Here is a 15,654-nt window from a genome sequence, read left to right as displayed (position 1 = left end):
GGATTTCGTTGAAAAATTAGAGAATTTTGACCGGTTTTATCCACTTTACTTGCAAAATCTATCAACAAAACTAAGATTGAGTCAATATAGGGGGGAGTGGGGATAGTTGATCCCTTTTTCTCACTTTCATCATATCTTTTTGAAAAGTTATGCAGATCGCCGTCTTTTTCATTTTCTGATAGCGTGAAATTTCAAGTTTATAAGCTGTAAAAGTTACTGCAGTGGTTTTCAAACTTTTTTCCTGCACCGCCCCCTTTCGCTTAATTTTTGAGCTCAACGCCCCCCTGAGCGAGTTTTTGAAAAATCTTTAGAAAAAAAAGCTAATTGGCATCGTTGCAAAACCATAAGCTTTTGAAATTTTACTGTACCTAGTATAATTTGAAACGTTAAATGTAGCACATTTAAAAACTGTTATAATTGACTTTAGAAGACCGTAAAGCCAACGCATAACCTTCAATTATAGCAAGACAAAACACAAAATAACATTGACCACCAAGAGTTAATGCACAATTTGTGTGATCATTAACGAATTTTCTCCCTGCATTTCAGTTCCCCGATAATAATTATTTTGAATAGTATCATTTCTTGATTAAATAAATTTCAACTTTTATTTATGGCAATTGTGGACTTAATCTGAATACTATTTTTTCACGGGTCTGGTTCTAAAAACTTAATTCCGAAAATTTATTAAAAATCGAAAACCTTTGGTGTTTGATCATGAAAAACTGCCTTATTTCATTTCTTTATCGATTGAATTAAAGATCAGCAAATCAGAACTTAAAATAAAAGTTCCGTTAAGTTGTTAGCATTCTCATCTTTTATTTCAAAGATCTATGACCATATCTGTGACGACTTCTATCACAGATTCTGTTCGAAAGATTTTTTTGTCAATTTTTCAAGAGAATACATTTTAAAAATTTTCAGGCATTGTATAAACTTTAGAATTTTTCAAATTCATATGACCTAGAACACATTGCCATCCAGGATTTATGCTTCTTAGTTCAACCCGCAATAAACTTACAAAACCAGATCAATATACAGATCGTATACGAAATCTTTCACAATTAAAAAATAATCTATCTGTGATTGTGACTTACAGAGACAAAAACTTGCTTCACAACTCTGTGAGTTTACAGGTATTTGTCCTCAACCTAGCTATTATTTAGTTTTCAGAGTTCTTCAAAATCGTTTCATTGTTGGCTATTGAACGTACTAGTTGTCATTTTAATTCTAAGTTGTTCCGTAATTTGTGAAAATGTGAATTTAAAAAGGACCCCACCGCCCCCCTGAACCCTTCCAACGCCCCCCAAATTTCAAAGTTGAGCTCACCGCCCCCCTAGAAGCTTTCAACGCCCCCAAGGGGGCGGTAGGGACCACTTTGAAAACCACTGAGTTAGATCGATACACGAACCCGTAGATAAACTAGAAGCGTTTTAGTGATAGTTAAAGGGGACTTGATATTTTATAAAAGGAGACTTGATCCTTTAATCTAGGCGCCCTAAGCTTTGGCGAAAATCGTGCAAAATTGAAAGTTCCATTGACTTTTTTGGCCCTATTAGTATTCATTTCACTGTTTATAAATGTCAGACAATAATAAACCTTAAAAGTTTGTGTGCTACCCTATAATTATAGCATACTTAAAGGCGCAATTTTCTAAATTTTAGATAAAGGCACTTTTTTGAGTCCTTTTAATCAGGAAGCAATTGTATAAATATTAGTCGTTGGATGAATATTAATAATATCGTGCTTAGCAATAATCAACATCCATTCCGAAGAAAACATACATATCTTTTAAGACTCAAGAGATCAAGTGAACCTATAACATACATTTTGGAAAAAAAAAAATCTTTAAAAAATTACAGTTTACTATTGTTTTGAAAATACGGCATTGAAAAGTTCGTATTATACTAAAACGGTTGACATATTGGGATGATTTTTTTTTGTGGGAAACATTTTTAAGGGATAAAAAAGACAAAGTGCAATAAATAAAAAAAAAATTAGAAAACAGGTTAGTTATATTGGCAATTTTTTTCTAGAACATTTGATCTAGATTTATCTCATTCCAGTATCGAGATATATGAAGCTAAGGAATCAAGTATCCTCATGGATCAAGTATCCTCATTCTCACCTATTAACCGCATTTTGTGGCCAAAAACAAAATTTCTTGGGCAAGGCCCAGAACATAATTTATAAGCTGATGATGTGTTTCGATGAAATAAAAATGAGTCTAGTGTTTTTATTCTAAATTTTCGTCGAACAACTTCTGTGTTTTGACATAGTTTGCCGGATATTCCCCGGATTTTGGGTTGACAATTTGGAAAACGAATGCTCGAATTTTGCCAAGTTTTAAGATAAAATATTCCGGATTAGTCCGGACCGGACACGTTCGGAAAATGTTCTGGCAACCTTAACCATGGCTCGGGCATTAGAAACGACCATCCAGAGTTTACGAGTACTGGAAAGCAAATCAAAGCCTGCTTATCATTGAAAGTTTGAAGCAATAAGTTTTGTAGATTTTTTTCTGTTTCTTTTACTGAGCAAAACACATGGTACCGTAAAACGGAGTAACATTGATCCCCGGGTAATTTTGATCATCATGAATTTATTCCAGAAAATCGTCAAGAAATAAGTCTGAAGTTAAAATATCTCAAAACTTTTTTCTACGTTTATCTTCCTGATGAAATCAACACGTTTAGAAGCAAACAGGTTTATTAATGTGAGAGTTCAACTTTTTTTCCTTGGTTAACACGTTCGTCGCCATTGGACCCATATTCGTGGTTAAAAAATTTGATAGAATTTGCAAATCTGAAGACATAATTGCGATTTAACAAAAATAAAATTTGATTTTTGCAATTTTTACGCTATTTTTACACAAAATCATCGTAATAAAAATACCACGGGCAAATTCCGTTCAATCTCTAAAACATTTTTTTGTCTGTACATTCAACAATATCCACGCGTTTCCGAGATATTTGGACTTTGATTTAAAACAACACTATGCATTAAAGGGTTGAAATCTAGATGAAGACTAGATTAGAAAATAAGAAATATTTATTTTTTAAATGGAAATCATGGAAATTTTCAAACTACGAGAATGTTTTTTATAATGAACATAATTTGAGAACGGCGGTTAAAAATGATATGCTGGATTCAAGATATTTACTTCAGCAGAGGATAGTTATAAAATAGAAGTAACCTAGTTCAGAATCAATAGTACATATGAGACTATAGTTCTATCAGCTAGAAAAGTTTCAATTAGATTTTTTTTTGAAATTTTTTAAACTGGATTTGGAAAAGAAATTCAATAGAGAAACTCAGTATTGCCGATTGCGCAAATTTAAGCGACTACAATAGTTTTTATTTTTTCATTTTTATTGTTTTCTCAAAATTGACTGTCGGAAAGAAGATGCTACATTAATTCTGCATTATTCATACTTCTACATATTAAGCATGAAGTACTTATTTATTTTATTTCCAGCAAAGCTTAAAAAAAACTCATAATTTCGAAATTTTTCGATAGGTTTTATTAACTTTTTTTTTTTTTGTTTTTTTTTTAATTTAAATTAAACCTTATTTTTGCCCAGATATTGCCCTGATTTGCCTGGATCCTTTTATGATGAGGATGGGTACTGTTACCCTGTACACTGCGTTAGGTTGGCTGTGATAGAAATGATGTGTCGGGTCGGAGGTTCTCTTAAGACTAACTTTTATTATTAATTCCTCTGGTACAGTCCGAAAGTGAGGAAAAAGTGAAAAGTGAGGCTGTGATATAAATGATGTGTCGGGTCGGAGGTTCTCTTAAGACTAACTTTTATTATTAATTCCTTCTGGTACAGTCCGAAAGTCTCTTGCACTGAGCCCTCACATTGGACTTTGGTCGATATACAGTTTGTTTATGCTTTGCGTGCATAAACGAACTGTAACATTGATACAACAATGTTGCGGATCCACCACAGCCCGGTTAAAATTCTGGAATGTTCATTAAAAAAATCTTTCATTTAATTTAAGTAAGTATGAAGCTTTCTATAAAGTTTTTATAAAGTTCCTCACAAATAAAGTAAGTTTTCAGTTATCTTGTAATTTTACATGATGTTTGTACTAAATGAAGATGAGAAATGTTTTTTTTTATTCTGAATCTTCTTTCTCCAAAAATTAATAATTACTGGTATTTATTCAAATTTCGACAAAGCTAAGAAAAGTATCTTCAGCCACCGCAGAATCCGCAACATTAGTTTTAATGTGATGATTTGATTTGCTTTTACTTGAAATTCGTTTATTTGAAAGGGTGCCGTGCACTATCCCGATAAGGCACCTTTTGTTTGATTAGCTGGAATCGGCTGAATAATATTCCTAATTCAATAATTAGTAGAAAGCGATATTGTAGGATAAGCATTACAGATTCCCCGGTTTTTTGTCGGACATGCTCAGGACTTCAAAGTAAAGTGGACAAGTAAAGTAATCAACGGTTGCCAGATTATTGTTAAAAAATAAGTTCGAATTTTTTCGGGTTTTCACATTAAAAAGAAACAGAAAATTCAACGTGTGCTCAATTTTTTTTAACTAGGTGTCGGTATCCAAGCTTAATCTTAATTAGTGTTCTCAGGAGTTAGAAAACCGAAACAAAAGCTACTGAGTAAAATCAAGGTGTTTTCTAACTTTCATCTTGAATTTTCTTCGAATAATCATTAGATTCTGCTTGGATTTTGTGTTAAAAAATTCGAAATTAAAGGTCCAGATTTTGTTTTGTGGAAAAATTTCCGGATTAAATCAGCGCGCTCAACTGCGGTAAAAATTCTTCAACTTTTATTCTAGGGGGCCCCCTTAACTAATATTACAATGAAACTATTCGAGATATTGTTTCCGGGGACCCCTTCTGGTGTTATAATATTAAATTTGTAGATTTGTTTTCCTTGATTTCTACATCTTTAAGTAGTATGTTTAAAATAATGATAAACTTTTTTTTCACTTGGAGGGCCCCCTGGCCGGAGGGCCCGGAGCAGTTGCCCACATTGCCCCTTGATCCGGTGTTGGTCACGTTATAAGCTTCCTAAAATTGTAAATTTTGTAAAAATCAGTTTAGAAACAAGAGAGTTTTAGCGGATAAAGTGTTGTCGGTATGTTTAGTATTAAGTAAAAACTTGAGAACTACTTCTAAGAGGGCTAAAGTGGGATGGGAGAAACATAAAGAAAACGATAAGTGGCAAAACGACCTGATCAATCTGCTAAAAAATCGAATACAGTAAACACTAATAAAGCCGACGGTTTTCCGAAGTCCAGGGTAGGATAGTGCCTAAGTTGGTGTTCTTCGAAAAATTGATATGTCTTGTGCTCAAAAATGGCCAATTCAGTTTTGAGGATTCTGGTATTTGTTTGTTAGTGATAACGTTTTAACAAATGAAAATTCAAGAGTTATATATGGCAGTAGACAGAAGATGAATTTTAAAATAAGATGCTGCTTAAAAAAAAAGGCTTGCATCGTGTGGCCATCATGCTTTTATTTCCCTGTTCAATTACTGTTGCTTTTTTAGTTTTGTTTTCTTCAAATATTGTTCGTTAAAAAAAGGACAGCACAGGGCTCTGCTTAATATTATTGAATGTTATTTTCAGTGCAGTCCACCGAAAATATTTTAAATTAAAATTTGAATTCCTCATTCCAAATCATTTGTAACATTTGGTTTCAAAAGCGATGTAATCATGAACAACAACTGACCCCAATTCTGATGCATTTCTGCAACTAATTAAATCGAAAATTATTCAGTGATATATATTGAAGTTCATTCCATCAACACTTATTTTGATTCTTTTTCCGTTGAGAATTAAATTTATTCTTTATATGTTTAAATTTTAACTTAGCTTTATGAAATAAGGATTTTAAAAATATATCATCTTTTACTAGAATTTCCGTTCATAATTGTTATCACTGCAACTGAATGTTACCTTTTGAACTCTTTCCAGGACGCCATCAAGTCGGCCAAAAATCGACCAGCCGACTCGGGAGTGCTAGTTGATCAGCAAGGTCCACCGTCATATTCTAGCGGTGTTTCCCCTACGACAACTCCACGCCCAATAGCTCGTCCTGCGGTAACCCCGAACAGCATCAAATCCGTCTTCATCCGGCCTCACTCGCAGCCCGTCAGGACCAACTACCATCTGCCGGCGAGTATTGCATCGGATCAATATTTGCCGCCCAGCAGACATTACGTTTCCAGCACCCCGAGGCCGGTTGAAGTCTATGGAGATGACATCTCGTCGACTCCGATCGCTGTCTACGCCGCTGTACCTTCTTCAACGCAAGCGCCATTTGTTTTGATAAACAACGATCCGAACGATTACCACCACCACGATCATTATCACCCGGTCAGTAACGATCTACTTCCTCCGAAATCGGAACATACTCAATACTACAGAAGACGATACTCGAACGCGAGACGTCCATACGGTGACCCGATTAGCGTATCTTCGTTGGCTCCTTTCCTAGAACATGTAACTCAGACGCCGAAGTCTTATGTGGTGCCGATTGCCAGTAACGATCTGGATCAGCAGCCATTGTTCAACCGGGACCTTTTGGAACCTCCTCCGTCCGGTTTCGGAACCCGCTATCAACCGATTCGTCGAGCTGACCACGAGTACGATGGCGTATCGGTGACGAACGATGGCTTCAAGTACTATCTGCCGCGGCAGTACCACGAGGAAACCAACTCGGGCGGTTCGGCTCGGGAGGGTAGCTTCGGCTATATCGATCCCTTCGGCATTCGGCGGGTCGTTTACTACAACACCGGACCCGGGAAGGGTTTCGTCCATCGCAAGAACAATCGCTACGTGGGCTTCAACGCGACACCGTATGATCCACGACCTCCGCAATAATCGAACCGGAGCGAACTCCCACGTGGCTTTCAACAACCGTCAGCTAACCAATTCTAAAGCAAACCGCCAAGTTCTTACGCTTTCAATTAAATTATTTTTTCTGTTTATTAACCTTAGTAGAACACCGGTCGCCTTCGTCGTCGCCGGCCGGCCATTACGCGTGGATCGTGTACATTCGTCAGGTAGCGGCTGCAGGGGACAGGTGCAAGTTTTTCTTCATCTCGTATTTCTAGTTGATTAGGTAGTTGTAAAAGCAGATTGCCAATTCAAACTTCGCGGGTTCAGTTTTTATTCGTTGCTCTTGATTGAGGGTCACACCGCTAAACTGGGAATCGGTTTTGTGGGGGCGAGCTGAACAGCAGCTACAAGATAGGACTCAGAACCTGACGCCGCGCCGGAGGTCTGTTGTGTCGCCTCGGTTAATCAACTAAATCAAACGGTGGGTGGCTACTTACTATCTTTATAGGCCTCCGGACATGAAGTGATGAAGTTGCGCCCGTTTCAGCTCAGAACTAGTAAATCAGTTCAGCTAATGCAACCTTCAACTCCGAGGCGCACTCGCAAATTAATCCATCAAACGATCGAAGTTTCCATTTTTGGTAGTATCATTTGAGTAAATGATGGAAATCTTCTCCTCTGGAGTTGATGAAAACTGATGAATCATAGTAAATGGATGAAAGAAATTTGTTGACAATAAGAATTGGCTTAAGTAAATGGACTATTCGAATCTTGTCTTTCAGTCTGTAGATAAGAAGTTGAGATATAATTGCTTTACTTAGCAAAATGCAGTTTTTGTTTTGGGTAGCTCAACTGATATATTTTAACAGTAATTATCTTAAGCTTTTAAGATCATCAGACTATGCAAACACTCAAAGTTTAATTATTTTGAGAAACCCGGACTTGCCCTGATATTTGAAACAAAAATTATGAAATGCTCGGTTGTCTGGATTTCCTTAAATAAAAAGCCCGAAATTATTCACTATCATTCGATGGTTTCCTTTTTTGATAACTGATAAACAATTTATGGAACCAGTATGTTGATTTGGGATATTAGAATTCAGATTTCGTTTATTTATTTATTTGTTTATTTATTTGACGTCAATCATTTGCGTAGACCGTTTTACATGTTTGCCTTAAATCTATATAAGTATAATGTTATGATAGAAGCACTCTCTTCAGTTCATTTTTGTTCATTGTTATATCAATTATGGTGCAGTATTTGTTATAGCAGATCATGATCTTATTTATAGGTCCATTTTGGGCATAGTTTGTTCTTTGTTTATTTATGTAGAAAAGATTCCTGTTTCTTAAATACCGAGTGGGAGAATAAAAGTTAAGTTTTTCTAAAATGTTTGCATCATTTACTCTTTGCCCAATAACATCATTTATAAAAGCTAACATTGCAAAATCACGTCGTTTATCAAGACTATCTATTTTAATTAACATACATCGAGATTCATACGAAGGTAGCTGATACGAGCTCCAACCTAACCTGCGTAAAGCATATAATAAAAACTGTTTTTGTACTGACTCAATGCGGTCTTTATGTGTACCTTGATATGGAGCCCAGACAACACTGCAGTACTCAAGAAGGGGCCTAACATATGTTACATACAGTGTTTTGATGGTATAGGGATCATTGAATTGAAAACTAAACCTTTTTATAAACCCGAGCATATTACTTGCCTTGTAAATTATGTTATTGTAGTGTTCTACAAAGGTCAGTTCAGAATCTAGTATGACTCCTAAGTCTCTGACTTGATTGCATCTTTCTACAGATTTTTGACCAATGGTGATGGTGTCCTGTCTTACATTTCGCTTTTTGGTAAATGAGATTGAGATGCATTTTTTTACGTTTATCTCTAGCAAGCTTTTTGTACACCATACATAAAAATTATCAACTTCTCTTTGGAAGGATTCAATATCAGATGGTTTACGTATTTCCATGAAAAGTTTCATGTCGTCTGCATATATTAAAACATTTAAATGATTTAAAATGTGTTCAACATCATTGACAAATAAAATAAATAGTAAAGGACCCAGATGGGATCCCTGTGGCACTCCTGATGTAACATGCACAACAGACGACAAATTTCCTTCAAATCTTACTTGTTGCGTTCTTCCGTGCAGGTATGACTGAACCCACTTTAATAATTTATGATTGAAACCTATTTTAGATAATTTGAAAAGCAATAAAGGAATATCAACTCTATCAAATGCTTTGCTAAAATCAGTATATAATGTTTCAACATAATTCCCTTCATCTATGGCATTTATCGAGAAATTTACAAAATTTAGTAAATTGGTGGCAGTAGAACGTCCTCTAATAAAACCATGTTGTTTAGTAGTGATTGCATTTTTAACTTGAGAAAAAATGTGTTGATTAATTATTGATTCAAATAACTTAGGGATGCAAGATAATATAGCAATTCCACGATAATTTTTAACATCTGACTTTTTGCCGGTTTTGAAAATCGGAACCAAATACGATTCTTTCCAAATGGGGGGTAGTATGCCGCTTTTTAAAGATGAATTGAACAACCAAAACAAGGGTTTCACTAACTCATTTGATAATGATTTCAAAAATACTGGCGGCAATCCATCAGGACCTGCCCCTTTAGAGGCGTCTAAGGTGTTTAAAGCATTCAAAATTTCGTTGGGTGATACATTATCAACAGTGATATTTAATGAAGATTCAGGAAGATACGAGAAATAATCATAATCTCGATCCTCTTCGTTACGGGTTGTGTAAACATCTTGAAAAAAATTAGCAAATAAGTTACTGATTTCCGCAGGATTTTTACCGATTTTGTCGTTGAACTGCATATTTGTCGGAAAATTGCTAGACTTCTGTATATCTTTAACTAGGCTGAAAAATGATTTTGGGTCTGATTTGATATTACTTTCTATTCCTCTATTATACTCCTCGTGTGCGATTTTCATTTCCATATTTAGTTGATCACAGATAGTCAAATATATTGTGAGGTTCATATCATTTGCATCTTTTTTATAGTTTTTTATGGGCTTTCTGCTTTCTATTTTTAAGATTAAGTATCTTCTTACTATACCACTTCGGATTTCTATTCGGCTTTTTTCTACGTTTTTTGGGTACTGCAGACTCTAATATATCGAATATGTTTTGGTAGAAAAAAGTTACAGCCTGATGTGTTGATAAACTACGAATTCTACTTTGCCAATCAATCGAGTTTAATTTGTTTTTAATTAGTTCGTAGTTTGCATGTTTGAAGTCAAAATAAGGTTCAGATAAATTGTCATCCGACATTGTGGCGTTGTCATGAATGAAAATGGAATATTCAATAGCAGAGTGAAATACTTCATTTTTCCAAAGTGGATTTGGTGCCTCAATCACACAGAAATCATCCGTCATATTAGTAAACAATAAATCAAGGTAGCAGTTATTCTGATTTCGTACGTGATTTATTTGATTAAGTCCAATCTCAGAACTCTTTTCAAATAATGTTAGAAGTGTTGAGTTTTCCCCAATTATTGGAATCAAAAGAGATTCGTTGTGGTCATCTACAATAAAATCAGCAGCACTTTGATTAAAGTCGCCATATATGTGAACATTGGCGTCAGACTCGAAATTTGAAATTATATTATCAGCAATACTAAAAAACATTTTATAGGACTCAGTTTTGGCACCTTCAGGGGGAAAATACACAGATCCAAAAATGTGAACTTGATTTCCTATCACGGATTTAACCCAAACATGGTCAAATTCCTTGTGTTTATTAGATGGGATTTCTTCAGATTCATAATCAGAAGAAATTGCAATTAAAACGCCACCCCCGGATTTCTTGTCGGCTAACAATTTATCACGATCGTCTCTATAGACATTAAATTTATCAGCGAAGACTTCGGAGCTTTTAACGCAAGAATCCCAACTCGTCTCAGTTGCTAATATTAAGGGGTAGCTACAAGCAGCTACACGCCTGTAAATTTCATTTAATTTTAAGGCACTTTTCATTCTATTAAAATTTTGACAATAAATTGTTATTTCTTTACTGTCGCATAGAGAGGAATTGATTTTCTTGCAAGCAGAGTTTTTCATATCATACCTAACTACATCGTTGTTGTCCTCCAAGGGGCCCGTCAGATCCTGGCAAAACACGAATGCCTACATGCACACGCTTGACATGGAGAAGGCCTCTGGGGGGAGCGCGCCAAATCTGGATTTCCTATCGTCGAGACCGTGCTTACTCGTGCAAGCTGATGATCTGCCGGATATGGATTCAGTACTTCACCACGTTGGAACCTTATACCACGCTGATTTTCTACTGGAGGTTTTGAAAATGTTGCTTTTGCAGCTGCTAGTAGCTTTTTATCCGGAAGCAGAGAGTTGATAACTGGTTGATGATTGATGTGGGGGATCCTGGTACTATTGTAATCGCTGTAACTACATGAAGGGGTATCCTGGTCTATGTTGCTGTTTCTATTGTTGTTGGCATTGTTGTAGTTGTAATAGTTGAAGGTGTGCTCCTCATTTCGGGCGTTGTTATTATTTAAATTACGTAAATTGTTGCTGTTGTTGTTCTTGGATTTGTTGCTGAGATTCCCAATTTTTTTATTGGCTTTCCTTTTCTTCAATGCTTTATCTCTAGCCTTTTGCTGCTGAACATAGCGTAATTTACGCGCGTCATAGTCAGTCCAGTCTGAACGCCACACTTTTTTAGAACCCAGGAGGCGCCAACCGCAGTTGTCAGAACTGTTAGCAATTGTCAGTTCCATTAATACATTAGTTTCAATTACATTTAAAGCGTCCTCTGTAGTGTGGGACATGGTAGGGCGGTGATCGGTGCAATGAGCTGCCATATCCACAGTAACGGAGCTTATATTTTGCACATCATCACAAATGCGTTTGAGTTCTTTCTGTAGGTCCGTAGTGAGATCAGACACATAATTTTCGATACGGTCCCTACTTGCTTCCATTGAAATATTAAAAAGGGAAGTGAGGTGGTTTTTTACATCTGCGAGCTCACAACTGTTTGTGCCTTTAGTATTTTCCATACACTGCGATAATGTTGACACAGCATTGTTGACTTTTGTTGCCGTATTGTTGTTTATCGCCGACACCGCTTCTTTCAGTTGGAGCTCCATATTTTCAAACAGCTCACCCATTGCATTGAACTTTTTTAATTCGGCAGAGATGCGCAGGCTGGAGTCCGTTTGTGAGTTGAGTGAGCTAATTAATTGCTCTTGTTGACTTAATACCTTGCTCGTATCAATTCCAGCTTTCAAATGATGCTGGCAGTCTTCACAGAGCGGGATCATGTAATGTTGAATAACGTTCTCCTGATGTCGTTGAACTCCAATACAAGCCGCGTGATAGCGCTTTTTACAAAATTCACACTTCAATAGGAAGCGATCATCACTGACACTGCAGCTTTTGATACAGCAATTCATAATAAAAAAATAAAATGACCGAGTGCGGCGCGACACAAAACAAAAAAAAAAAAATATATATATATATATACTAGCAAAAATTATTGCAGACCGTCGTTAAAATGCGTCCGTACTCACGAACGGCTAGAATGGAATTGAATGGAATTTCATTGCCAGATTTTGAATTTAAGATTTCTGAATAAAAACAAACCAATTTTAAACAGTAGAATTTATCTCATTTTATGTTCTGGATTTTTGATTTTTGAGTTATTCATTTTGTTTTCTGGATTTCCGACCTTCTTATACTCTGATTTTCCTTTTTTCTGTTTTCAAGATTCTTTGATCTACTGAGTTTTAATCTTTCCGAGATTGTCTTTCGATTTTCTGATTTCCTATTTTATTTTTTGTTATTGTATATTATTTCTGAATTTTTGTTTATCTGATAATTTCAATTTTCTGAAAGTCGATATTGTTTTTAACTTACCATTTTTCCTTCTGATTTGCTAATTTTTACAATTTTATTTGAATAAATCAAAGAAAAAACTTTAGTTAAGTTACTCTAATTTTTAATTTTTTTTTGCCCAAAATCGAAGTTTTTTTACGACTTTTTTTTTAAAGTGATGAAAAAATTGTTCAAGTGTTAATGATCTTGAGTTTTGTCGAACAATACTTGGGTTTTGATCAAATTGGATATTGCGCCCGAATTTCTGGTTAAACATTTTGAAATCAAATGTCGGATTTTGTCCGGTTTTCAGATAAAATTGCCCGTATTTTTCCGACCCGGATGCGTGCGAGAAAAATTCTGGCAACTTAGTCTTATTCTAGACTTTCAATCTTTTTTTTTCATTTGATAAGCCGATTATATTCCATCTTAGAGTTTCTTTTGCTTTGAAATCTTATCTGTAATGTTAGTTTTTAAGAGCATGAATTTAGATTGCTATAAGCGTTCATTGAATTCAATTTTGAACACTTGATCAATAATTTTCAATTAACTGAAAGATATCAAATAAAAACATGCATGATTATTGGTTCCAGATTTCTAATGTTCGATTTTCTAGTTTTTTTTTTATGTTTTTGACATTTATTAAATGACTAATTTCTTATATTTGTTTTTTTTAATCCACAATTTGTGGAGCCAGTATATTCAATTCGGATATTGGATTGGATTCAGATTTCATAACCAGATGTGGAGTTTAAGATTTCTGAACAAAAAAAAATCTGATTTACATTAAAGGTTTGCATTGGATTTTGTTTATTTATAGAGGATTTTAACCATATTGGTCATTCTTCCTCTTTAAAAAAAGAAAGTTACATAGTTATTTTTTAAATTTAAATCTTACTTAGTATGTTTGCACTTTTAAGGAACTGGATCAGTTTATCATCATTTGACATTAAAGGTAGAATTTAATCTATTTTTTCTGTTCTGGATTCTTGATTTTTTGAGTTTTGATTTTGTCTTCTGATATTCTGATTTTAAAAGTGCGGTTTCTGACCTTAAGAAGTGTTTTTTAGGGATTCTGAGCTTAGTTTGTGATCACAACTTTAAAATGCGTTTTCTGGTCTTAAGAAGCATTTTTTTTTTTTGCTTAATTTGGGATCACAACTTTAAAATGTGTTTTCTTGCCTTAAGAAGCATATTTTTGGGGATTCTGAGCTTAATTTGAGATCCCAACTTCAAAATGGGTTTTCTGGAAATTACACGCGTTTTTTTCTCGTGTTTCTGAGCTCAATTTGGGATCACAACTTTAAAATGCTTTTCCTGACCGTTAGAAGCGTTTTTTGAGGATTCTGAGCTTAATTTGGGATTACAACTTTTAAATGCATTTTCTGAACTTTAGAAGCATTTCTTTCGGGATTCTGAGCTCAATTTGGGATCACAACTTTAAAATGAGTTTTCTGGTCTTTAGAAGCGTTTTTGGGGGATTCTGAACATAATTTGGGATCACAGCTTCAAAATGTGTTTTCTGGGTTTGAAAAGCGTTTTTGGAATGCTGAGCTTAATTTAATAATAAACTTTGAAATGCGTTTTCTGGTCTAAAGAAGCATTTTTTTGAGATTCTGAGCTTAATTTGGGATCACAACTTTATAATAAGTTTTCTGGCCTTAAGAAGCATTTTTGGTGATTCTGAGCTTAATTTGGGATCCCACTTTAAAAGTAAGTTTTCTGGAAATTATACGCGTTTTTTCTCGGGATTCTGAGCTTAATTTGTGTTCACAACTTTAAAATGCGTTTTTTTGGTCTTAAGCAGCATTTTTTTTTTGAGATTCTGAGCTTAATTTGGGATCACAACCTTAAAATGCGTTTTCTGGCCTTTAAAAGTATTTTTTTTTTAATTCTGAGCTTAATTTTGGATCACAACTTTATAATACGTTTTCTGGCCTTTAGAAGCGCTTTTTCAGGATTCTGAGCTCAATTTGGGATCACAACTTTAAAATGCGATTTCTGCCTTTAAAAGCGGTTTTTGAGGATTCTGAGATTAATTTGGGATCACAACTTCAAAATGCTTTTTTGGCCTTAAGAAGCATTTTTTGGGGATTCTGAGCATAATTTGGGATCACAACTTTAAAATGCGTTTTCTGCCTTTAGAAGCGTTTTTTCTTTTGGATTCTGGGCTTAATTTTAAAATTCGTTTTCTGGCCTTAAGAAGAATTTGAGCTTAATTTGAGATCCCAACTTCAAAATGGGTTATCTGGAATTTATACGCGTTTTTTTTCTGGGAATTCTGAGCCTAATTTGGGATAACAACTTTAAAACACAACTTTACTGTTTTTTAAATTCTTTGATCTCCTGGAATTATATTCCAATTTTCAAATTTCCTATTTTTTATATTATTTGTGATTGTTTATTTTTCTGAATTTTTCTTCAACTGATTATTATCAATTTTCAGAATTATCAACTTTCTTTTGTTCTTATTTTCATAAGATTCTTTTATTTTATATTATTCTGCATTTCAGAGACTTTTTTTTATTTTCTGAATTTGAGATTTTCTTGTATTGAAATTTTCAGGTTACGAATTTCTGATATCTTCTTCCAAATTTCTGATTTCAGGGATCTGATTATAGCATTATGATCTTATAAATCTTATTAATTCTAAATTTTGATTTCTGATTTCTGTCTTCGGATTTTACAAATAAAAAACGGATTTCGCATTCCGGAAACAGGATTTCGGATTTTTCATTCTGATTTCTTTTATTTGGTTTCTGATTTCACATTTCATGAAAAAGACGTCATAATTCATGTTTTTGTTGAATTCTGAATTCTGAATCTGAATTCTGAATCTGAATTCTGAATCTGAATTCTGAATCTGAATTCTGAATCTGAATTCTGAATTCTGAATATGAATTCTGAATCTGAATTCTGAATCTAAATTCTGAATCTGAATTCTG

The 15,654-nt window shown here is 34.5% G+C and overlaps 1 protein-coding gene across 2 annotated transcripts in view; it reads left to right on the top strand.

Moving 5' to 3' along the window:
- The window catches only part of LOC129755761 (uncharacterized), a 151,426-nt gene extending 138,862 nt beyond the window's left edge, over positions 1 to 12,564 (top strand). For both annotated transcript variants that reach the window (XM_055752397.1, XM_055752399.1), the window contains exon 4: positions 5,956 to 12,564. In XM_055752397.1, the coding sequence (XP_055608372.1) occupies positions 5,956 to 6,864 (909 nt within the window). In that variant the 3' untranslated portion in view covers positions 6,865 to 12,564. The remainder of the gene's footprint in view (positions 1 to 5,955) is intronic.
- The last annotated feature ends 3,090 nt before the right edge of the window (positions 12,565 to 15,654 follow it).

The sequence above is a fragment of the Uranotaenia lowii genome, chromosome 3 (assembly GCF_029784155.1).
Source record: "Uranotaenia lowii strain MFRU-FL chromosome 3, ASM2978415v1, whole genome shotgun sequence".
Classification (NCBI taxonomy): domain Eukaryota; kingdom Metazoa; phylum Arthropoda; class Insecta; order Diptera; family Culicidae; genus Uranotaenia; species Uranotaenia lowii.
The sequence above is the reverse complement of the archived record's forward strand: the minus strand, read 5'-3'. Positions and strand labels throughout refer to the sequence as shown.